The 26,364-nt window shown below is 42.3% G+C and overlaps 1 protein-coding gene across 1 annotated transcript in view; it reads right to left on the reverse strand.

Moving 5' to 3' along the window:
* Positions 1 to 26,364, reverse strand: part of igdcc3 (immunoglobulin superfamily, DCC subclass, member 3) — a 116,923-nt gene that overhangs the window by 55,666 nt on the left and 34,893 nt on the right. Inside the window, exon 3 of the mRNA XM_060852861.1 lies at positions 66 to 210. Within this exon, the coding sequence (XP_060708844.1) occupies positions 66 to 210 (145 nt within the window). The remainder of the gene's footprint in view (positions 1 to 65; positions 211 to 26,364) is intronic.

A 26,364-nucleotide genomic window follows, 5' to 3' on the forward strand; every position in this document is an offset into this window, starting at 1 on the left:
ATTGATTGCAGTAAATGAGAACTTGCTGATGGAACAGGGATAGCAAGGTCTAGGAAGCACAATACCTGTCATCACTCGCCTCAAGAGCCCTGCGATTCTTCAGCCACATGATCAATGGCTCTGGTAAACCATGAATCTGGCACTGAAACCTGGCAACACCACCTTCCTCCACCACCATCGACTGGGGCTGGACATGAAATGGAGACAGAGCTGGGGGGGGAAAATGAAGAAAAACATCACCATTAGAAACCTTAAGGAGAAGTGAGAAAGCACAGGCTGTGCCTTTTATGCTTCATACATTGAAAGCGCATGTGTCAACATTAGCCTTTCAACAGGAAGCCCATCACACAACAGAAGTAACATTTCTATAGCATCTTTAATGTCTCAACTCACTTCAAAAGACTGTTTAAAGGCCAAGGTAGTATTAGGGTAAATGGCTGAACGCTTAATCAACAAGTAGGCATTAAAGAATGTCTCAAAAGATTACAGTGAGATTTAGGGAATAAATTCCACAGCTCTAGGCCTAGACAGCAGAAAGAATGGCCACTCAATGTTCAGTTACAGCTGTCTCAGAGGGTCACTGGAGGTGGCAGTGGTTGTATCACTGGGATAATAATCCAGAGTCTCAGGTTCTCATATTAGGGGTTTAGATAGGGTTGACAATGAGAACCATTTTCTCACGTATGGAGTCAGCTATTACGAGGGGGCATAGCTTTAAATTAAGAGGAGGTAGGTATAGGACAGATGTTAGGGGTAGATTCTTTACTCAGCGAGTCGTGAGTTCATGGAATGCCCTGCCAGTAGCAGTGGTGGACTCTCCCTCTTTATGGACATTTAAACGGGCATTGGATAGGCATATGGAGGATAGTGGGCTAGTGTAGGTTAGGTGGGCTTGGGTCGGCGCAACATCGACGGCCAAAGGGCCTGTACTGCGCTGTAGTTTTGGATGTTCTATGTTCTATATTTTGTGAACATGGGTTCAAATCCCATCATGGCAGATGGTAAAATTTCAATTCAATTTCTAAAACATCTGGAATCAAACGTTAGACTAATGATGATCATATAACACAAAAAACCCATCTGCTTCACTAAATGCTTGAGGGAGAAGGAATGTGTCATCTTTACCTGGTCTGGCCTCCATGTGAGTCCAGACTGCCAGCAATGTGATTGACTGTTAACTACTCTGTGAAGCAAGATACGTAGATCAAGAACAATTGGGGATGGGCAATAAATGCTGACACAGCCAACAAAGCCCAAATGAAAACATGTAAAAATCTTCACTCTCCCTATCAGAGGCCCTGCAGTAAAAGTTAGTGACGATCAAAATTACAAAGATTATAAACACCTATGAGATAATGGCAACTGCCTTTAGAGTTGCAGTTCAGTGATTAGCGGCAACCTTTACATACAGGTTCACTGAACATTCAATAACAATCATTTCCAACAGATTAGAACACGGACATTGAATGTCTTGCAAAAATTGGAGAATCGCAAGAGAGCGGTTTATGAGTCGCAAACCTCCCTGCTCCAGGTCCATTCCTGCCGGCAACAGCCCAATTCAGATGCAACACTCACTGAAAAAGCAAAGGCAACTCTCTCCTATTGCTTGCCACGGGGAAGGCTAACCAGTGGAGAATGCAAACCTTCTCCTGCCACTGCTCTGGGGAAAGATGGCAATGCCAGCATCACCGATAGCCAGAAGCTGACTCTGTACATTAGCCTCCGTCACTCTGCTCTCCTTCTCCCCTCAGAAACCCCATCCTGCCTATTTAGGGCTCCATTTGCACCCCAGCCCCTCCCGGACTCCCTGCTTGTCAATTCAGTCGCCCCCACCACCCCCTTCCGTTCAGTGCCCCTCTGGGTGACCCACTCCTTAGCCATCACTGCCTCCCCCCGCCCCACTCGCTGCCTTGTTCCCTCACTGCTAGGGATGGGGAATAATGAGTCAGTGTGCCAGAGTGTGGGGTAGAGGTGACCTGGAGCAGGGCAGACAAGTATCTCGAGTGAGGCAGTCAGCAAAATACAACTCCTAGTTTAAATTCATCGAAAATATTTGCAAAACACTAGTTTTCTTTCTCCTTTTTCTTTGTTGCAGGCACCTCACTGCAGCAAATTGGCAGTGACATATCTACGAGTGAATGGCTAAGGGTGCACCCTTACAGTTACAGTGACAATAAGTATAGGCAATAAAGAATTAAATACTTTCACTAGCAAGGTCTCAGAGTCATGGAGATATTATTATAGGAGTTCCAAACCAGATAAAAATTGCAATACGTTTGTGCGCAGACTACACACAGGAGTACTGGGGTACGGATGGAAAATACTGCGAAATTCTAGGATTGGGATAAAATGCAACAAATAGCATTGGGATAAAGAAAATACACACTGGGAAACATTGCACAATAACACTGGCTTTGAGACATTAAGCCACATTGGGGAAGACAATCTGAAGACAACATACACACGTTATTTATTATAAGGAACAAAGCATAGCACTCACTGTAAAACCTTTGGGTATACAACACGTTGCCCACTATTGTCATCTGATATACACCAGACTTAGTTTATCACTTTAACTCTCCAATGTACTAATTCTTTGGGACTAATGGGCACCAAGTCAAAGTGGCATGGCTGAAGTAGTAATGTGATTGATAGACTTACTGTCCTCAGTAGGAGTCAACATTTATCATCTTTCATTTATACTCTTGAAGAAATGTGCATGACCTTGTCTTTGGAACAGTTGTGGCTGGTAATGTTTATAACCCGATACTAGAATATTGAATGATTGGCAATGTTTAAATCTATCCTGGGACACAATGATTGGGAACATTTATAATGCTATCCTGGGACTCAGAATGATCAGGAATCTTTATAACTCATTCCTGGGAGATGCAATGATTGGGAATGTTTAAATCTATCTGGGACCTAGAATAGTTGAGAATGTTTTATTCTATCCTGGGGCATTTAATGATTGGGAGTGTGCTGGCAGATCAATGGTGAAAATGTTAGGTGCCCTGCAGCATAAAGATCTATCCTGAAAGGCAGTTCACCAACAGCAAGTAAAAACGCAAGCCCTTCATTGAATTCAGCACAAACGGAAAGACTAATTCTATTAAACTAACAGCATTATATCCACATCAGCCCCTAATTTGAACAAAAAACAATTTCAAAGGCTCCATGTAAACAGTCATGTAATGTAAAAATTGAATTATAATTATTTTAAGAAAGGCCTTGAAAGGCTAAACTAAGGACACATCAGTACTGACCAAGAAAGGTCAACATTAGGAACAAATAGCAATATGGAACACAGTCCCAGTCTGCACGTTGACTTCTTACAGAATCCTTTTAAGGACCCAATTTTCAACTGTCAACTTCTGTCAATATCCACGCTTAAACTCCCTTTTACAGAATGGTCAGGAAACTCAGCCTAGCTAAGATAAGTGTTTTATCTGATTGAGAGTAAGGAGGTTGTTGGCTAAAACTGCATGGGTATTACAAACACACAAGATGATCTTGCTAGTGGATGCTGCTGGTTATATTCTGTTATCAGCACATTCACCCATGCACTGTTCACAAAGTTATGATGGTGTATTAACACTGGAAAGTCATGTTCAGCAGACACCTGATGTTTTGTTTTATATTTTCCAGCTAGGAAGTTCTTCCCCATCAGGTGGTTATGTAAAGTTATCCCCAAGATACGACAGCAGAAATGCTACATTGTCAAAAGTGATATCCATGGGGTGAGCCATTAAGCGAGTCTTTCTGGTTCAGCTGGATATGAACAATTGCCAGGCACAATTTCAAGCCAAGCAAAAATGTCACCTGATGGCAGTGTCAAGGAACAGAGGGATCTTGGGGTTCATGTCTATAGATCCCTCAAAGTTATCACCCAGGATGAGAGTTGTTAAGAAGACGTATGGTGTGTTGGCTTTCATGAGCAGGGGGATTGAGTTTAAGAGCTGTGAGGTTATGCTGCCCTGGTTAGACTGCACTTGGAATATTGTGTTCAGTTCTGGTCGCCTTATGGAGGAAGGTTAAGGGAGCTAGGGCTTTTCTCATTGGAGCGAAGAAGGATGAGAGGTAATGTGATAGAGGTGTACAAGATGTTGAGAGACACAGATAGAGTGGACAGCCAGAGACTTTTTTCCCAGGGTGTAAATGGCGATCACTAAGGGGCACAATTTTAAGGTGATTGGAGGAAGGTTTAAGTGAGATGTCAGAGGTAGGTTCTTTACAGGGAGGGTGGTGGGTGCTTGCAATTCACTGCCAGCAATGGTACTACGATCAGATCCATTAGGGACATTTAAGCAACTCTTGGATAGGCACATGGAAGTTAGTACAATGAAGGATATGTAGTTTCGTCTGATCTTAGAGTAGCATCGAGGGCTGAAGTGCCTGTATTGTGCTGTACTGTTCTAAGCTCTATGCCCTGTCCTTCCCTCAACCAGCATCGCCTTATCTTAGCATTGTTCATTTGACACTGTTACATGCAAAATATCAACTTCAGTAGCATTCATGGCCATATTGACCACAATTCAAAGCAATCCATTGTCCATGAAGAATGTCAGGTTTTTTTCAAAGTCTATATATATATGCAAACTCTTCCATCCCACACCTCCTTGTAAAAGCAACTTGAGATTTCTCTACCAGTTATATGAACGTCAGCCTTTGTCCAAAAGAATCAGGCATTTTTCAGCTTCCATGCAGTCCACTCTGCACTGAAGCCAATGTTACAAAAGGGTTCTGAGTGAAACGGAGTATAGATGGACCTTAGACGATCATCATGGAGGAAGAGGACTGATCTGCTGATAGTGTTAAGACCATAAGAAATAGGTACAGAAGTAGGCCATTTGGCCCCCTTGACCTCTCTGCTATTCAACACAATCACTTTCCTGCCTTTCCACCATAACCCTTGATTTCCTGACTGATCAAAAATCTATCTACCTTGGCTTTAAACAATCACAAGGACTCTCTACTCCCACAGCTCTCTGTGACAAGAAATTCCAAAGACCCTCAACCCTCTGAGAGGAAGAATTTCCCCTCATCTCAGTCTTAAATTGGCACCCTTTAATTCTCAGACTATGGCCTCTAGCCCTAGACCCTCCCACTGACAGGAAATATCTTTGCAGCATTCACCTTGTTAACCCTCTAAAGAATCCTTTACGTTTCAATGAGATCCCCTCTCATTCTTCTCAACTGCTGTATGGACACTCCCTACCTGGTTAGTCTTTGCTCATAAGACAATCCATCCATATTGGGAATCATCCTAGTGAACCTTCTCTGAACTGACTCCAATGAAATGATATCTTTCCTTGAATAAGGAGACCAAAACTGCTCACAGTACAGGTCATTCTGCGATAATGCAACAGACGTGTTGCTCTGCACCCCCAGTGCTATAGAAAATCACATTATGGAAAACTGCTAAACAAAATCACTATACTCATTCAGTAGAAATTTTGCGTTATCCAAAAACGTCCACAATTTGTCAATTACGTTACAGCCAATTTGTGCAGATGAAACACGCATTATAGCAAAATGACCTGTACCCTAGACATGAGTAAAAAGCGAGGTCTGCACATGCTGGAGATCAGAGCTGAAAATGTGTTGCTGGTTAAAGAACAGCAGGTTAGGCAGCATCCAAGGAACAGGAAATTCGACGTTTCGGGCCAGAGCCCTTCATCTGGCCCGAAACGTCGAATTTCCTGTTCCTTAGATGCTGCCTAACCTGCTGTGCTTTAACCAGCAACACATTTTCAGGTCTATACCCTAGACATGGTCTGACCAGCAGTAAGGCTTCCCTACTCATATAAAAAGTGAGGTCTGCAGAAATCTGAGTTCATCCCTTTTGCTAGTTTCCTCATTTCCCCTCCCCCACCTTGTCTCAGTCGATTCCCTCGAACTCAGCACCATCCTCCTAACCTGCAATTTTCTTCCTGACCTCTTCGCCCCCACCCCACTCCGGCCTATCACCCTCACCTTGACCTCCTTCCACCTATCACATCTCCATCGCCCCTCCCCCAAGTCCCTCCTCCCTACCTTTTATCTTAGCCTGCTGGACACACTTTCCTCATTCCTGATGAAGGGCTTATGCCCGAAACGTCGAATGTCCTGTTCCTTGGATGCTGCCTGACCTGCTGCACTTTAACCAGCAACACATTTTCAGCTTCCCTACTCGTATACTCTAACCTCCTTGAAATAAGGGCCAACTTTCCATTTGCTTTCCTGATTATCTACTGCATCTGTGTAAATTTGAGTTGAATAATCATTGTGATGAAAATATAGAAACTTGACAATATAGACTGAAAGGAATTTATAATCTACTAATCAGATATAAAGATATAAAGCAACCGTAGTGAAAGGGAAATTGTCTTCTCATGGTCTGTGCAAAGGGTAACTGTGACATGAATGTATTGGGTATTTGAATGAACTCAAAATTGTTGCTCAATGGCTACTTGTAACTGGCCACTTTCTCATTGGATTTCAAAACATGAAATTCTCTAGCTCTTTCCTAAGCAACATAAATGAGAGATGTCATCTCTTGATAGAGGGTGGAGGAAAAATAAACTCATGGTAGAGGTGAAATGAACCACCTGTCTGTCTTGTAACACTGATCGAAACAGACATCTATCTCCAGTGCTTCATAGATCACTAACAGTTGGCACAGGAGGTTCTGAGATAATTAATGGATGAAGTAAGGCATTAAATGAAATATATGCAGAGTGACAGAACAGCAGGCCCAGTCAGCATTTCAGTTGTGAAAACAGCCCCTATACAAAGAGCAAGTCTCCTTGAAAACTATCCTGAAATATTTTTAAGCTTCTGAAATGGGGGAGCCATAAAAGGCAAAACAATGCTCAGAAACAATCTGCCATTCATGGGCGAGAAAGCTGACAGCTAATTAGACCAGGATGCAATCGACAACAGCTCACTGCTCTATCAAATTAACATGAACTCCTCAAACAGCATCGCAGAGGAGCAGCCGTGGAACACAGATCTTGGAGAGATACTGACACCTCAGTGACGTCTCCTGTAATGTATTCTGTCTTTTCAACATTTGCATTTAATTAAGTTAAATCTTCACTGAGGATACTGTAACGGTGAACGTGGGAAAGAATAATAAGGGCCGAGGAGAAAGAAAACGTAAAAGTAATGTGTTTGAAAGGGTGGATAGATAGATGGAAATAATACATAGATATATTCGTGGCACCACATAGGTTGAGAATTGTTGATCTTTGAGAAGTGGCAATATAAAAACATTAAAACTAGGAGTGACAGTAGGCCATTCGGCCCTTTGAGCCAGCTCCATCATTTGTTATGATTGGTTGATCATCCAATTCAATCCCCTGTTCCTGCTTTTGCCCCATATTCTTTGACCCCTTCAGCAATATAGCTAACTCCTTCTTGAAAACATTCAACGTTCTGGCCTCTACCACTTTCTGTGGCAGAGAATTCCACAGGTTCCCCATACTCTGGGTAAAGAAATTTCTCCTCATCTCTGTCTGAAATGGCCTACCCTGCATCCTTAGACTGTGATCCCTAGCAATAGAGCAGATTGAGGAAAACTGGGAGTTTGCTATGCAAGTAAGGTTTTAAGAGTTGTTAAATCTGGTCCCATGACTTGGAGGTGCCAGTGTTGGACTAGGGTGGACAAAGTTAAAAATCACACAACACCAGGTTATAGTCCACCTGACGATGGAGCGGCGCTCCGAAAGCTGTGCTTCCAAATAAACCTGTTGGGCTATAACCTGGTGTTGTGTGATTTTTAACTTAATCTGTTACAGTATGGTATCAAAAGAATTGGTCATTAGCATACCGCAGATTTGGGAAAGGTGATCATGTGCAATGGCATCAATTTAACCTATTAATGCATTATTTGGAAGTAACCCAAGAAAGTTCTGAAAACATTGGATACAAGAGCTAGCCATTCTCTAACTTTACAGTGCCATACACCATTTTTATCACCCACTCTGGTTTTAAGTTGCCCGGGAGAATTTACTGGCAATTTTACAATGTTGACTGCAGTCAAATATTGTATGAATGGGTACAGATAACTGAGTTTCTGCAGATTTTATATCTTGTCAGACTTTTGATTCCCACTTTTAATACACCTAGATTATTTGACACGATTATATATGTATCTTGACAAGGCCTTGCACCAGAAGGCAACGCAGGATAAAGCTATGGGCCATGAGCATCAGAACCTGAAGATCATCCAACAGCAGGGAAGCAGTAGCTATGATGAATGGTCACAATTTCCTCTTCAATCTCTCAGCAAGAATAGAAGAATATTTTTCACACACAAAGTTCTTAGAATGTGGGATGTCTTACAGGATACAGAGGCTGAAGCAGAATCAGAATAGATTTTAAATGCCAAGTGGTCTAAAAGACAAGTGGATATGCAAATCAGAAAGGAAAAGTTAACACTTATGAGGAAAGGTCTATTGTTAACTCTTTCAGAGAGACTGCATGGATGTTGCTAACTATCACAACCATATCACAAATCCCAACTTCCAACCAGCAACAGGGCCACAGGATGTGGTGAAGGCTGGTCCCATTACAACATTTAAGAGGCATCTGGATGAGTATATGAATAGGAAGAGTTTGGGGGGATATGGGCCGGGTGCTGGCAGGTGGGACTAGATTGGGTTGGGATATCTGGTCGGCATGGACGGGTCGGACCGAAGGGTCTGTTTCTGTGCTGTACATCTCTATGATTCTAATACTAACCGTTTGTTTCCAATTACTGATTCAGGATTTGATGATGTACAAATAAGTAGGTTTAAACATTTCTGGGTGACTTAAGAAAATGTTCATCTAATTTTCCTTCCAGGGAGCCACAGGATGCAATGTGAATGGGGCTGCTGACCAGGGATGAATCTTGATCAATTAGAGCACAACTGAACTTTGAAACCATTGGTCCAAAGTCACGTGGTCCTCTCAAGCATGCACCACAAAGCACACTCAAATTACTCAGAAAGTGCATCCCAAAATAGTATCTCCTGAAAGAAATCTATCAAGTCTGTGTTTGAATTGATCAATGCGAGCTGCTCCGACTGACTCCCAATGCAGGTTGCTGTGTTGCTTCAGCAATGAAATATTGGGTTGAATGTTTACAGTTACAAATCGGCTGGCCTATCCTCTGTGTTTATGTAAAATACAGCATAGTGAGATCAGGTTATCAAACTGACATCACTCTGTCAATCTGCAATAATGTGGAGTCGATAAAACGTGGAGCTGGAAAAGCACAGCAGGTCAGACAGCATCGGAGAAGCAGGAACGTTGACGTTTCGGTGTGAATCTTCCTATCTCCAAGTTTGATCATGTGAAAATCAAACACCCAATTCAGAAGCTCACAACCATTTTGAAACAAAAAATTGAACAAGCCATTGAGCTTGGCCAAAGGCCCTTTTGGCACCAATTTCTCATCACCCACTCCATTTTGCAGAAGTCACAAGGGGAAAAAGGGTGGGAGAGATTTACCCCAAGCATGAGAAGGCATCACAAGGGACCATGCACACAGGTCACAGTGGTTCGATGTTATTAAGACTTCATCTCATTTGACTGTAACTAGCTTCTCATTAAGAACTGACCCCACTCACGCCTGACATCCCAGCCCAGGCACCCAGTAGCGGAAGATGGGGCACCCAGTTGAGGAGGATGGAACTTTTTCTCCCAATACTGATTGGCCACCTTCCCATCAGGCAGCTGCTGATTGACTGGCTGGCACTTGGTTCACTCTAGTGATGTGCTGGGGACAGGCGCAAGGGTGGGAGCATTCCCTGTGATCTAGCATTCGCTATTCTCCCTCTTTTGCCCTGCTACAAACTGTAAATACCTACCTGAACCCACATTTCAGTTTGGAACGCATGTCCCTTTGGGTGCAAGTCATGTCCTCTGGCTCCTCTAACCTGGGCAAGGTGAAATACCTTGTCATGGAAAGATTCACCATCTTCATTAACTTGTCAGCCTTGGCTCCGTTACAGTACCTGCATTTGAGTAGGAAAGTGCGTCCAGATGCAGTTAGAGATACTAACTTTCTGATTGGACCTTAAACTGTGATCCCTTCTCAACTGAATGTAATTAACCTGATGGCATAATTTAAAGTGAAGTGGAAGAGGTCTCCCGGTGTTGTAACCAACATGTATCCCTCAAACAATTACTTCCATAATATTTGGGGCTTGCTGTTCATGAATTATTTACCATATTTACTTCACAATAGCTGTCTTTCAAAATTAGGTATTTGGCTAAACATTTCAGTACATCCTGATGCTGTGAAAGTCACTACATAAATGTAAGTTTTTTTTCTCTCATTGATACATTTCAAAATAATTCGATGTTCATGATTTGTCAAAAGACCCAAAACCCTAAAAAATTATAGAAAGCAAAAATAAATTCAGGTGGTACCTATTCAACAATTATTCCAATTCAAAAACAAAAAGGACATCTATGTTTTGTTGAAGGGAAATGTATTTGCCTCAACCTGTCTGGGTAATACTAAATCAGCACAATAAATCCTTGAAAAACATTCTCATCAATACTTATGGCCCTCACTAGCTTAAAAGAAAGCTGCATTTGTACCTTAACACCATTCTTTATCAGAGGCTGCTCAATATCGGACCACATTACCTATTTGCCGCAACGGACAATGTTGCTCGAATGAGCTTCGATATGAGCCTACCCATTATTTAAATTGGAACTGGAACAAGTGGTCAATCTGAACTAACTTCAATTCTTCATACTAGAATGGAGAAACAAGTTGTATGTGTAGAAAATCACTGGGGTTTCATGGTAATGACTAACTGAACTGCAACTTGCACTCCCATTTAATATCTACTGATAGTGATCAAATTATGACAACATTTGCATCTCAGAAAGCTACCATAAATAATCTTCTCAGAGTATAAATTGTAGAATATAAAAGTAGGGTAGTATTACTGCAACCACACAGGCATTAGTGAGATCATACCTGGAATACTGTGTACAGTTTTGATCCCTTTAATGAAAGAGGGCAATAATTGTATTGGAGGCAGTTCAGAAGAGTTCACGAGATTGATTTCAGAAATGAGGATCTGTCTTATGAGAAGAGATTGAGCAGATCAGGCCTATATTTCTGAAGCTTCAAAGAAGGAGTGAAGATCCAGTTGAGGTATATAAGATGCGAAAGGGAATTGACAAAGTAGACAAAGAGAGGCTATGTTCTCATTTGGAATCTGGAAGATAGGACATAGATTTAGGATTAGGGGTAGCAGATATAAAACAGAGATGAGGAGAAATCACTTCTGTCAAAGGACCTTGACTCTGTGGGACTCAGGATCCCAGAATGTGGAGGCAGCTGGGACATTTGAGTAAATTTAAGACGGAGATAGACAGATGTTTAATTAGTAATGAGTTGAAGGGTGATGGAGAGTGTGCAGGAAAGCAGAGTCGAGGCTGAGATGAGATCAGCTATGATCATGTAAAATGGCAGAGCAGGCTGGAGAGACTGAATTACCTACTCCTGCTCCTTATTTTCTAAAGGCTGTACTGTACCCTCCATACTTTATACCAATACTCCATTTCACTATACCCACTCATGTATATTCTATGTAGTATATTCAATATAATTCATATGCAATATTGTAAGTTTTCAATATATCACTTACTTCAGTGACACTCTTCAACATAATGGGCAGACAGCACTTTAACACTCTAAAATATCCCACACACTTTTATGTAACTGTTCAATAAGTTTCACAGACTGACTTTACTATCTTTCAATAAATGCCACACACTTCACTATACAGTAACTCTCTGGTGTATCTTGCTGTAATACTTTCAGATACAATCCCCACATTTCATTGCATTACACTTAAATATACTCCAATCCTCAGAGGTGATACACTTTCAGCCACAAACTTTAGCACAATATTTGTTCTGACCTTCCCCAGATTTGGCAAGGCAAAAGCACTTTGTAGTACATGCCATTTCTCATTTAAAACTTTAATATATGCCAGAACTCATGACACACTTACACAACAACACACCAGCTCAGTGGTCTCAATGACTGCTCACTACTTCTGAGGTTAACATTAATTTAATATACATAGATATAACAGGTACTTTTCAGAGAACATTCAACTTACTGAGCACAACTAACAAAATTTATGACTTTGGCAATGCTACACAGCAATTTAGCAAAACCCATAAAAACAATACAGTAGTTTTAATTGTATTACTGATCATAATCTTAATGGATCTTCAGAGACTCTCTGATCTATCCCAGATACGAGAGTCTTAATGAGATTACAGAGCCAGATGAATCCGTTTCAAACCCTGTACAGGGATTATGAATGCTGGACTGTTAATACAATCTTCTTTTGAAGGGGCACCACACACTTTGCTATTATGCTTAGAAATGTGGTTATACGTAGCACTAAGAAATAAGAGCAGGTGCAGACCATTTGCCTTCAAGAAGATGCCTGATCAAATTGTGGCCAGAACTCCATTCTCCTGTCTACTCCCCCAGAACCCTCAACTCACTTGTAAAGGGAACATCTAACTCAGGGTTGAACATTCAATGACCCAGCCTCCACAGTTCTCTAATGTAGAGAATTCCAAAGGTTAGTGACACTCTCAGAGAAGACATTGCTTTTCAATTCCATCGTAAACCGGAGACCCTTTAGATCTAAACTGTGCCTCCAGTTCTATAATTCCCCTAAGTCAGGATACATTCTCTCAGTATCTACCCTGTCAAGCACCTCCGAATCACGTATATTTGTAGACTAAGGTAACATCAACTATGAACTAGATGGGAGGGAGTTAAGGTTTCACTGGGGAGAAGGACCAGAGAGTGCTGGCGATGGGGGCTGGGGCGAGAAGGAATAGCTAAGTAAAATTGATTCACACAGAAGCTGCTTGAAAACAGGATCAAACTAAATATCACACAGGAGAGAAGGCTGAAACTGGTCTTTTTTGGGATTAAGCATCACACAGGAATGGATATGTGTTAAGCTTCCCCTCCATAGTACTCGGAGATAAAAGTCTGAAAAAATGCAAAAGCTTTGTGTTCATTATAAAGTCTTTGTGTACACCTTCACCATCCAAATAATCAATACATTTTTACAGGAATCACATCCCGGTCTGCTTATGCATGATGTCCTATTGGATTTCTGTCAAGACTACCTAGAAATCACATAGCAACATCTTGCCGATTTTCATCTACTTTTATATTCCCTCGTATTTTTTCTTCCCTGCAGCTCACTCAGCAGTTTTCTCCAGCTAAAGGTCTGAAGGACACATACAAACAATGTTCCATCACTTGCACTCACTGACCCACCTTTGCAAACTGATCAAGAACAGACCATGATTATATAGGATATATGAAATAGCAAAGGCCATTCAGCCCAACCAAGTCATGTCAGTGTTTAGGTTCCACTCGAGTCTAGTCACATCCTTCCCCACCTAACTTGGGAAATACTCTTCCCCCTTACATCCTCATGCAGCTTCTCCTTAAATGCATCTATTATATTCACTTCCACCATTCCCTATAGTTGCACATTTCACTTTCTCACCACTTTCTGGTTGAAGAAGTTTCTTCTGTATTCTTGCTTTTTTGTTGACTGATGTTAATTTGATGGCCTGTAGCTTTGCCCTTTGCTTTAATTGGAAACACACTCTCAGTACTTATCCAACCAAGACCTCTTAGAAATGTAAAGACCTCTTTTAGAATAGCCTTGAGCCTTCTCTTTTGAATGGAAATGCATCCTGGCCTGTCCATCCCTTCCTGTTAGGCACATGCTCACAGTTCTGAAATCATCCTTGTAAGTTCTTTTTTGCACCCACTCCGGTGCCTCTCTATCCTTTTACAATATGGCAATCAAAATGCACACTGTACTCCAAGTGTGGTCCAAGGGCAGGTCAGTGCGAGGTCAGCAGAACTTCTCTATTTTTTAATTCTATTGCTTTGAAAATAAACTTGGTTTGCTTATGTTATGCCATTATTGAACTGTGTCATTTTCTAAGCAATAAGTGACCTCCTTATTTTCCTTACTGAAATGTAATGCCTTGTCTGTACTGAAATTCAATACCCAATTATATATTGATTCTCCAAACATATTAAGTCCTCTTGTTATTTGTTGCCATCCTCTAAATTTGGGGCTGTTCATAAATTATGATTTTGATTCTGAAGCCTAAATTATTGATATCAGTTGCGAAAAAGAGATTTCTTCCAATATTAATTTTTGTGGGACTGTACATCTTTGTGTCTGGTTTTGCTCACACAGCTATCCATTCTGCTACTTATCTCTGACTTCACATACTCTGACCTTATTCATTAGTCCATTATGTGGTCCCAAAACTACAGTTTTGTCCACTCTACTTGTTAGCTCAGAACTCGATGAGGCACATCAAGCAAGACTAACCATTTTGAAACTGAAGAAGGATCTGACGAATTGAAGAAGTTCTGACGAAGGATCACCAGACTTGAAACATTAACTGTCTCTCTACACATGCAGTCAGACCTGTTCAGTCTCTCCAGCAATTTCTGTTTTTGTTTCAGAGTTTCAGTAATTCACGGTTCTTTGGTTTCTCTGTTTGAAATTGATGTTGATTATTCATTCTGACACATTTGGTTTCTATGACCTAGATTTTTCACAATGTTGACAAGTCTTTCCATCATGGCAAAAATGAGGTGCAGCGAAAATGGGAAATCTTGCCCCTTTTTTTCACAGGGTTGGGGAAAGAAAAGGAAGGGTCGCACTTAATGCCAGGGCATTTCACAGGAGTAGCTACCCAAATACATGAGCAGCTGACTCCACCTCTATACAACCTGGTGACCTGGCTGTCTGAAATACATAGATTTACATCGGATTATTGATGTGGAGGTGCCCAGTGTTGAACAGGGGTGGACAAAGTTACAAATCACGCAATAGCAGGTTATAGTCCAATTTATTTGAAAGTACAAGCTTTTGGAGCACTGCTCCTTTGTTAGGTAGCCAATGGGGCAGGATCATAGGATACAGAATTTATAGCAAATGATCATAGTGTCATACAACTGATGTTATATATTGAACAAATCTAGATTGCTGTTAAGTCTTTCATCTTTTAGAATGGGTTGCAGGTTCAGATTCATTAATATGTAAATCCCAGAGCACCCATGTGCACACCCTCTCACAGGCATATACTGTATTCCATCACACTCACGCACAAACTCTCAGACTCTCTCCCTCTCAGACACACACACACACGAATTGTATTTGCGGATACATTCTTTTTTGTTCAAAAACACACACAACCTGCAGGCAATCAATCCATTTGTCATTTTATAAATTCCTATTTTGGAAACAGAACTAGTCTGGCTCAAGATTGGAATACATACAGACTCTAACCTCATACCATTAACGCATTGTCTGAGCTGAGATCTCACCTTTTTTTATAAAACCTTAAGTTATCTCAGGAATGCGACTTGAAAGAAGTTCTGGAATTTACATATTAATGAAGCAAAACCTGCAACCTCTTCTAAAAGATAAAAGACTTAACAGCAATCTAGGTTTGTTTAATATCTTGCATCAGTCGGATGACACTATGATCTTTTGTTATCAATTCTGTGTCCAATGATCCTGCCCCACTAGATACGTGATGAAGGAGAACTTCCAAATACGCCTGTTGGACTATAACCTGGCATTGTATGATTTTTAAACTTTACATGGGATTGGAGCAGGTCCAATTTTATGGATTCATTCAGAAAGCTCGGTACCCTTTTAGAGAAGTTAGGTACACCTTTGGACATGATCCCACGATATCTTTAAGTGAGGAGCAATTTAGAAGAGATCTCATGTCCTTTAGGTAATTAAATTCTTTCCTGAATAAGTGTGTTCATAAAACAAATTGAAAGTTGATGTGATTTTATCTCAGCATGAGTTATGAGGCTAGTCCACATGAAGTACTGGGTGATTTGACACGTTATTTATAAGGGCAAAGGGTGGTTTCCATGGATTGGCATGAGTTGGCACTAAGTTGGTAACAGGGACTATTGTCATGATGCAAGGGATGGATTAAAGGCCATAGATTGACACGGAGAATATGAGTGAATTATGCGAGGAGGCCTGGTATTTTTGACTGCATTTCTGGCTGAACATGGGTGCAAATACAAGTCACCGACATGGTGGGCACCCCAGTCCCAGGGGATGGAGATACCCATGGAGTCTTCTCCTGTTTATTCCCTACTCTCATTCACAAACAGGAATGGACTGCATTACTTAAATGTTATCTGTAGCATGTGGGAACGTTCAGGGCAGCATGGTGGCTCAGTGGTTAGCACAACTGCCTCACAGTGCTGGGGACCCGGGTTCAATCCCTGCCTTGGGTGACTGACTGTGTGAAGTTTTGCACATTCTCCCCTTGTCTGCGTGGGTATCCTCCGGGTGCTCCGGTTTCCTCCCACAATCCAAAAGATGTGCAGGTCAGGTGAATTAGTCATGCTAAATTACTCTTTGGAGTTACTCTTCGGAGGACCGGTATGGACTTGTTGGGCTGAAGGGCCTGTTTCCACACTGTAGGGAATCTAATCTTGATGCTGGAAACCTGGCAGATAAATTTGTTCAGGGCAGCATGGTGGCTCAGTGGTGAGCACTGCTGCCTCACAGCGCTAGGGACCCGGGTTCAACTCCCGCCTCGGACAACTGTCTTTTAGGAGGTTGCACATTCTCTCTGTGTCTGTGTGGGTTTCCTCTGGGTGCTCCAGTTTCCTCCTACAGTCCAAAGCTGCGCAGGTTAGGTGAATTGGCCAGGCTAAATTATCCATAATGTTAGTTAGGTGTAGGGGAATGGATCTGGGTGGGTTACTCTTCAGAGGGTCGGTGTGGACTTGTTGGGCCAAAGGGCCTATTTCCATACTGTAGGGAATCTCATCTAATCCTGGCACATTCTCTTGCATGGCCCTCCTAATTTGACATCAAATCATGTAGCACTTTTTTGCCCTAGATATGGCTTTCACATTGGAGATTTAAAAGGAAGAAGCAAAATGTTTCAGTTTTGGAACGGAAATTATGTGGGATACAAATGTGGTTAGCAGTAGCCAAATTACAATAAAGAGCAGAGCTTGGTATAAACTGCTGAGCAGATGATTGGTGGGATTACTTGCAGAATAAAGGGGTAGATTTTCAAAATGGGATCAGGAATTTAACATCCAGGTGAATTCCAGGTGTCTACCCTGCGCTCTCAATGCCAGTGGGCAGCTGGTGGGACCATTGCCCAAGTACAGTGCTGAGTGCCTCTGGAAGGGGACAGAAGCCAACCTGGCACCCAGGACAAAGGCAGATGGCAGCCATGTTGGCGGCTGCTGCTGTCCTTGTCCACTAAAGTTAGGAGCTCCTTACACGGACCATCAGCGCCCAATGGAGTGAAAAGGAGTAATGGAGGCCCAGTGCTCACACTGGCACAACTACATCGCTGGAAAGGAGTTTGAATATTGAAAAAGAAACATCCTTCAGTCCCAATGTGAATTTGTCATCTATGCACCAATATAAACAGATTGTTCAGGTTTCAGCAAGTTTAAAGTTTAAAACTTCCAACCTGCACTGGACAGACCTCTTAATAAACTCCTTAAATAATCTAATGTGCCAGTAATTGCTGGCAAGAGGATTTTCCATTTCCACCCCCTTCACCATCCCATTGATAACTACAAGCTGTTGCAGAAATGTCAATCGCCCGGACTGACATCTCCCCCCCGCCCCACTTTGAAAAATCTAGCCCAAAATGTCACAGGTCTACAGCAGAAAGCAGACTGGATTTCTTTTTAATCAACCCAGTCACACTTGGTGGGACACACCTCTGGAGCAAATAGGGACTGGAACCCAGAGCCTCATGGTCCAGAGGCAGGGACACTGCCACTGCATCACAACCCACCCCCCGCCCGAAGCAGACTTGAAAACTACATAAGACACATTGTCCATGTGGGAGTCTAGGGCACTGAAGTACCACAACCCCCTATTTGAAATTCCATAGCCAAGTATATAAGTGTGTGAGGTCAGAATAGGGTCAGGCAGTGTGTCTGCTCCACTCCCAGGAGCAAGGCTACAATAGAAGTCTGGTGGTTCTTGTCCATTGACACCCCTCGCTTAGGAAAGCGGGGGAGCAGGGAGTAACCTGCCTGTCCTTTAGCCAAGGGGACTGCCTGGGGAGTTCCTCAGTGACATTGCTCAGTTCAGCAAAACTTCTTGTTTTCCATGCAGCACCATCGATATGGGGGGGGGGAGAGTTTTCGGAAAAAAGTCCTGAGGCAGTTAGTGTGGAGTGCTCATCAAAATTTTTACATCGAGTAATAACGACCCAAAAGAAAATTAACACTTTTTTTGTACTTTTTTTTCCATTCACGTTATAAAACTTTGTACACATCAAAATCGAGCTCCATCAATTTCTAAGAATTACACTCTAAGTGACTTCCCTCTGGCTTTTCTCGAACCAGTAACCAATGGGAGAAGCAGTTGAGAAACACTAATAACTCGGAATGAACTTAATGCAGCACTGCTATCGTGTTTATTCTAGTGTTGCTGGTCTTTGGCTTTCAAGGTAGAGATTAGGAAAAGACTACGAAAGATTAGCAGTGATCACGTAATGTAGGACTGAAGTTCGGGGAGAGAGGAGGGGGAGCAGTAATTCCCAGAGATGGCTATACAAGGGGCTTGGGGTGGGGGAGAGTGAGGGAGCAAGTGCGAGACCATGGAGCTGGCAGCAGCTTGGGGTGGGCTGCGTTCGAGGCTACTCGCTGAGGCTACCGTGCTTCCAGTCATTCCGATGGCTGCGTTTTCCTGGAAAGCAGTTCCCTGGCTCGGTCGACAGCAAGTCGCTCCGTGACACTGTCCCCTCTCCCCACACACACACACACACACACACACAAAACCACCGCTGGGAGCCGCAGCGGCAACCACTCGCTGGAAAAGTCTTGGCTCAGCTCCAAGGACACCCGAGTCACATCAACAGACATTGTCCAGGAACGGGGCCCAACTTCGGAGTCACGCTGAAAAGAAAACCCCTCAGATTTGTAAATAGCTCAGCACGGGAAGAACCCCCACCCACCCATATATACACACACACACACACACACACCCTTCTGCCCCTCCTCTGTGGCTTGGCAGCCTGCCATGTTATTCATGTTCAAAACTCAGTCCTGCGGCAGATCAGCTGTAATCCCAGGCATTTCAAGAGATCATCTTCTCCATTACAACCAACGTTTTGACTGAACCGTGTGCTGTGGCAGCCTCGTAAAGTCATATCTGAAACATGAACAGCAGCATCTCCCATGTGTTGCAGCAGGGCTTGTAATTGGGATTAAAACAAGGGCCAACGCCAGTGTCAGTGCCGCTGGGTGAGGAAACCTGGGCAACACTGGCAACAATGGGGCTTCCCCTCACTGGAGGTGAGGGGCATAATATTCAGGCAAAGCCAGCACTGCACTGCCTCAGGGGAAGTCCTGCACTACCACCTTTCAGGTGAGCTGCTAGAAACGGAGTTTGGCCCCCCTCATCTCCCCACAGCTCTCAGGCAGATGCAACAAAATCCCAGGTCACACAAACAGATTATCTGGGGATTGTCGCATTGTTGTTTGCAGGAGCTCGCTGAAGACACTTATGCTACAAGATTGACTACATTTCAATACTTAGGGTTGACTTGAAGTGATGAATTTAGGCGCTATACAAAAGCAAGTCTGTACTACACTTCCATTCTTGAGATCAATGAGAATCGCAAATATATCAAAACTATGTCACTAGATTCTTGGGCTTTGATGTCAGCCAGGTGCACAGTTTTCAACACTGAGCAGTATCCTCAGGGTCTGACAATGTCCCACACCCTAAAACGTGACTTGTCCAGGTGGCATCATTCAATATCCTTTGAATTAGCCATTGACCTCTGACCTTGGAAACCCAGTCCGACATTGGTCAGATCTCAGTTCTGGCATCGCCCCACATCCACCACTGTTGTTTTTTATATGCCCCTAATCATAATGAATGGGGTATCATATCAGAACTTTACCTGAAGTTCCACTCAGACATAGCCAGATGAAGAAATGCAAATAAGGATGCCCCAAAATCAGTTTCAAGTCAGTTTCCTCTCCTGTAATGATTACTTGTGATGATGAATGTTGGTATTAGTATTCTAACCTCACCCTCATCCTCTGTCTTTAATACAACCTGCTGCACCAATTACCACCCACAGAACAAGGGGGAAGAGCTTCAAAATACTGGGGAGCAGATATAGGACTGAGTTGAGGGGGGAACCTCTTCACCCGGAGGGTTGTGAATTGGTAGAACTGTCTGCCCAGTGAAACAACTGAGGCGACTTCATTGAATATTTTTAAGTCAAAGACAGATGAACAGTAAAGGAATTAAGGTTATGGTGAGCAGGTGGTCAGTGGAGCTGAGTCCTCAATAAAGATGGCCCTGATCTTATTGAATGGCAGAGCTGGCTCAATGGGCAAGATGGTCTATTCCTGCTCCTAGTTCTTATGTTCTTACTATGTTCACTTACTACTTACATGCCAGTAGGTGATTTTAGCACACCTTTACATGTTGGCTACCATTCTTACTCTCATTCTTTCATTTGGCCATGTATGGGTGGAACTTCAGGTAAAGTTCTGATAATGTATCCAGCCCATTATGATTAGGGTTTATGCTCAAAACGTAAACCCTCATCTACTCATGTTCTCCCACCCACTGGCCAGCACAGATAGAATGGGCTGAATGGTCTCTGTGGGCTATACTTTTATACAGTTCCATAATCTTACCAGCCCTTTTTTGAGGGACACATGGAAGACTATCAGGCTCACCAAAATATAAGGTGAAACCAGGACCAATATCTTAAAACTTTAGTTTCAAAAGACATTGAGTGATTTCAGGGTGGAAGAAAAACATTATTTAAGGGGTTACAAACACATTTGTACACACTGAATCCCTCCCTATTTTTAAGTGATGTGACTACTTTGATTTAACCGCAATTCACATTTGTCCCATCCAGAGCAGACAAAGAATTAATTAAAAACATCAAACTTCTCAAGATCCATGCCTTAACTTATGGAGTTACGGCCCCATTGTTGGTTGTGCACAATAAAGTCAACTAATGCTGTACAATTTTATTTCAATGAATGTATGCATGGAACAACTGGAAAAGGGCAATACAGTATAAACAGAACCAGACATATCAAAAGATCATAGGACAAAGCAGAGCAATCTCACGACCTTGTAGACTCCCCTGGGTTATTGTCACTGACCCTTACCCTTCCCCCACTCTGACCCCCAGGGTCCAAGGAGCACAATTTAAAAGCCTATGGTTTCTCATTACAGCTCAAACTCCTCCGGCTAATTTCTGTATGGGTGCAAATTAAATCTCTCAACCCTACCCCTACTTACAGCGCAAATTACATACATGCTTGTATGGTACAGTCAGTTCCCGCTCCAAGCATTCTGCCCTTTTTAATGCAGTGAAAATAGTAATTTTAAATCTGGCAACACATCATAACTGAGTTGAAACCCATACAGGGGTCGACAAATAGTTTTACGTAACTAATGCATTACTCAGCTCTGAAAACCTTCATGTTGATAGCAAATTAAACAGCCTCACGACCGCTGAGATTATCAGTTACTCTCCCAACACTGAATTAATTGGATACAGAAGACAAACTGCTCTCTTTTGTGACAGTGCACAATGGAAATGTCAGGGCCCCGGGTTTGAGGCTCACGCAGGCTTTGGTTTGCCATCTGGCGCCAGGTCAGGCAGCTCACCAGAGGCCCCCTAAGCAACCAGCTGACTTCAGGAACACAGGGGAAATCACAGAGAAGGAACCACATCTGCACAGATATACACACACATATACACACACACACAGACACACACAGATTCATTTAAATGTCTCACTCCTGGGAGAATTCTCCTGGACTCCTTGGCTTGCATTGTACCTGGGAGAGTGTACTAATGAATCTAGCCCAGTAAATTAGACCTTTCTAATTAAGTAGATGGTACATCCAATAACTTGTTCATTATCGACTTTATTCATCCATCATATTTTAGCTGCAGCACAGGTGATGATCTATTCTTTCCTCAAGCAAACAGCCTTGCTCGACTTTTAAACAGCTACTTCTTCGCTCATTCTACACACACAGACAGTTCAGACCAATGGGATCTAATACAACTGTGAAATAACGCTATAACCACAAGTACAGTTTAGAGAAATAAAATAATGGCAGGACACAGAGATGCAAGATTCAATCACCAAGGCCCCTCACTCTGAGCACCAATGTTATGAAATCGACTCGGGGATGCATGCAGTTGGTAAGGGGGGAGCGGGCACCACATTTCAAATGAGTTAAAGAGAAAGGGCTGATGAATTCAGGGCAGAGTTTTTCCACTCCTCAAGGACGTAAGGTGCACTAGCAAAAATAAGTATGCATAAGTATGTTTTGTTTTATGTGCCATCATCCAGAATCAAACTGTGTTTGTGACTAAGATATTGTTAATGAATAAAAAACATTTTTGAAATTTTTAAAAAAGCAGTGATGAAAGGGGCCTTGGATTTGTTTGATGGGTAGAGTCAAACTGCAAGGTTTGCTTGTTTTCTACTTTTGCACATAACCAAAAACTGTGTTTGTGACCGTGTATATAAATAAAAAGGCTTTTTTATTAATAAAGCATATTTTTGAAATTAAAAAAACTTGCATAAGTGAGAAATTCCTTAGGTCTATTTGTTGGAACTGTCAGGTAAGTGAAACTCCAGTACCTGTTTGTTCTCCATGTGCAAAAACTGGACAGGACTGAACTGCTTTAGTGACTATGTATGTATATAAAGTTCCTTTTTCAAAAAAAAACTTCTTCAGCTGGCATTTTCAGCAATAGGTGAATGAGAGAGCTTCCCCAAGGCTGATAGTGGACTCCTTCATGCTCGTGAGATCAAGTATTAATATAATTGATTCCGTCCCGTACAGAAACCCGACACAGAATGCTGACTGGTAACTGACTGCAGAAGGAACCTGAATCTAGAGTGCTATGGGATAAAAGGCTCTCCTTTAGATAGAGTTGGGGGTTCGTTAGCTCAGTTGGCTGTCTGTCTGGTTTGTGATGCAGCGTAATGCTAACAGTATCAGTTCAATTCTCACTCCTGCTGAGGTTATCATGAAAGCACCTCCTTCTCAAGCTCTCCCCTCGCTGATGCATGGTAACGCTCAGGTTTAAGCTATTACCAGTCATCTCTCTCCAATGAGCAAGCACTGTCATGGTCCCTGGTGACTTTAACTTTACCTAGATAGAATTTGGAGTGTTACATCTGAAATGATCGGCCAATCCCCCCATGAGCAGGAAGTCTGTGGTTACAGCACACTCAGCTACTGAACATCTCTTGCATGATGGCTTGCACTGGCAAGGTTATGGGATCTCTAATGCCCTGGGACACTGAAGCCCATATTGACAGAACACTGGCGTATTGCTCCCGAAAGCTGTATTGTTTCTTTGTGAGCTATATGGCACTAAATAAAAATGGAAAGAACTGAGGATGCTGGAAATTAGAAACAAAAACAGAAGTTGCTGAAAAAGCTCAGCAGGTCTGAAGTTCTGAGGAAGGGTCACTGTAGCTGAAATGGTCACTCTGATTTCTCTCCACAGATCTGCTGAGCTTTTCCAGCAATTTCCGTTTTTGTGGCTATATGATACTATTGTATAGGCAGGTCCTGTAGAACAAGACAACAGAATCCCATCAGACATAAGGACCAAGGACATTCTGTGATACTATTGCTCTGCTGAGTTCAGTTTAGCAAGCGTTTAAAAATATTCTTGTAAGCCAACATCATGATTAGCTTGGGTCGCACTGTGGCTCAGTGGTTAGCACTATTGCATCACAGCACCAGGAATCTCGGTTCAATTCCACCCAGGGGTGACTGTTCGTTCTTCCAGTGTCTGCGTGAGTTTCCTCCGGGTGCTCCGGTTTCCTCCCACAGTCTAAAGATGTGCAGGTTAGGTGGATTGCCATGCTAAATTGCTCGAAGTATGCAGGGAATGTGGAGGCTTGGTGGGTTAGCCATAGGAAATGCAGGGGTACAGGGATAGGTTAGGGGGCTAGGTCTGGGTGGGATATTCTTAAAGAGGGTCAGTGTGGGTTCGATGGATCACTTCCACATTGTTGGGATTCTGTGATTGTAGTTTAGTCAGGTTGTCTGGCAGTGACAATGTGCCTTACACAAGCATAAAACCTAAATGTGTAAACCCAAGACGTATCTGCTACACTCCTTCTTATCTAATGCTTTCTTCGTCTAGCAGTTTGTACGTTTTCAGGCCAGCATATATTACACATCTCACCCACTAACAAGTTTCTGTGAAAGATGGCGGTGCTTTGAAATAACATGGTTCAATTATACGAAGGCTGGGATGCAGATATCACTAATTAATCCTTTTAAAGAGTTTTCTGAAACAGCCGTATTTTCATCACAAACAGAACAGGAATGGTCCCAATTTTATAAAAAGTAACAAAATAAAGAGCCCCCTAACTAATTATTTGAAATAACCAATTATTCAGTCATCGCAATCCCTGTAATTACACCATTTGCCCAATATGAAGCCCTTTGTTTGGATGATTAGTGGTTTTACAGCACGGAACCGCTCCATGCTGGTATCACTGAGGTTTAGGTGTCAAACATGTCTTGCTCAGACCTCACTGGATAGTGCAGCATTAACCATATGCAAGATGAAGATGAGGCACAGCTAACATGATCTTCCATAACACCCCATTCACTAACACCATTCTTAAAAGGTATAGAGAAGGCTTTATAGTTAGTCGTTCTTTAACTTGGACAGTGGGTGGGCAGAATTAAATTCACGGATGGCGGGCAAGGTAAGAAAATAATGAAAACTTCTTTTGACGCAGGATTAATAGAGGTGGAACAAATTCTCAGAAATGGTCTCAAATAACTGCTTCAACGGGAGTTACAGCTATATCTGTTGAGAGAGAAATGCAGGACTTTATAAAAGGGAAGAGAGCTGCTTGATTTTTTTTTCAGAGGGGCAGGTGGGATTAGGTATTTATAAGAGTCAGGGTGGTTTGCAAAGGAGCTAAGAATAAAATAAACACACATGGACCTCTGCTCTGTCTTAACATCTTAAACTGCTACTGCTCAGGAATGTTTTAAACTTCTCCCCAGTGGCTAACGGAAACAAAACTAAAGGGGGAAGGTTTCCTCTGTGCACTGCATGTTACAGAATCATAAGCATGTTAATGAGGAACATATTTATGATTTCACTGTTCATTGAGCACAGAGGGAATTGTATCTAAACGAAGGAAATAATGGGCTCAAATCTACAAAACTTTGCTTTCATATCCCCTCTTTTTACTTTATGCTAACTTATGTCAGAAGGAATGATTGCATCGTGTTCAGTCCCAATCACCGGTTCTTAGATACTGCAGCAGTCTATGTTTGCTTCTGGCAAAACGTGGACAACATTTGAGTTTGATCTGACCAGTGGCAAGTAATATTTACAGGCAATGACCATTCTCCAACAAGACAGCATCTGACCATTTCACCACAACATTCATTTTGATTTGATTTGATTTGATTTACTGTAGTCACATGTACCTAAGTACAATGAAAAGCTTTGTTTTTCAAGCTGTACAGGCAGATCACAGCAAACATGGACATACAGATAATAGGTAGCTTAAACAGCCCAGGGAATACAAGGTTATGGCTGCACAGGAGGTGCACAAAGCAAGATCATCATTAGCAAGTTCAACATTATTTGAAGTTAGAGAGGTCCATTCAGCAGTCAAATAACAGCAGGGAAGAAGCTGTTCTTGAACCTGTTAGTGTGTGCATTCAAGCTTCTGTATCTTCTGCCTGATGGAAGGCATTAGAAGAGAGCATTACTGGGATGGGATGGGTCTTTGATGATGTTGGCAGCCTTTCTGCTACAACAAGAGGTATAAATAGAATCCGTGGATGGAAGGTTGGCTTCCATGCTGGTCTGGGCTATGCACACAACCTTCTGTAGTTTCTTACAGTCCTGGGAAGAGCCGTTGCTGTACCAGTTTGTTATGCACTCAGGCAGATTGCTTTCAATGGTGCATCTACAAAAGTTGGTGAGGGTCCTTATGGTCATGTCAAATTTCCTAAGCCGTCTGAGGATGAAGATGTATTACCTTGGTATGAATGGTATTGCCATCATTTAATTCCCCACTAGCAACATCCTGGGGATTACTATTAACCAGGAATGGAACAGCACCAACTATATAAATAAAAGAAAAATACTATGGATGCTAAAAATCTGAAACAAACACAGAGAATGCTGGAAAAACTCAACACAGTTAACACTTCAAATCCAGTATGACTCATCTTCACAGCAAGCATACAAATATTACAG

The sequence above is a fragment of the Hemiscyllium ocellatum genome, chromosome 39 (genome assembly GCF_020745735.1).
Source record: "Hemiscyllium ocellatum isolate sHemOce1 chromosome 39, sHemOce1.pat.X.cur, whole genome shotgun sequence".
Lineage (NCBI taxonomy): Eukaryota > Metazoa > Chordata > Chondrichthyes > Orectolobiformes > Hemiscylliidae > Hemiscyllium > Hemiscyllium ocellatum.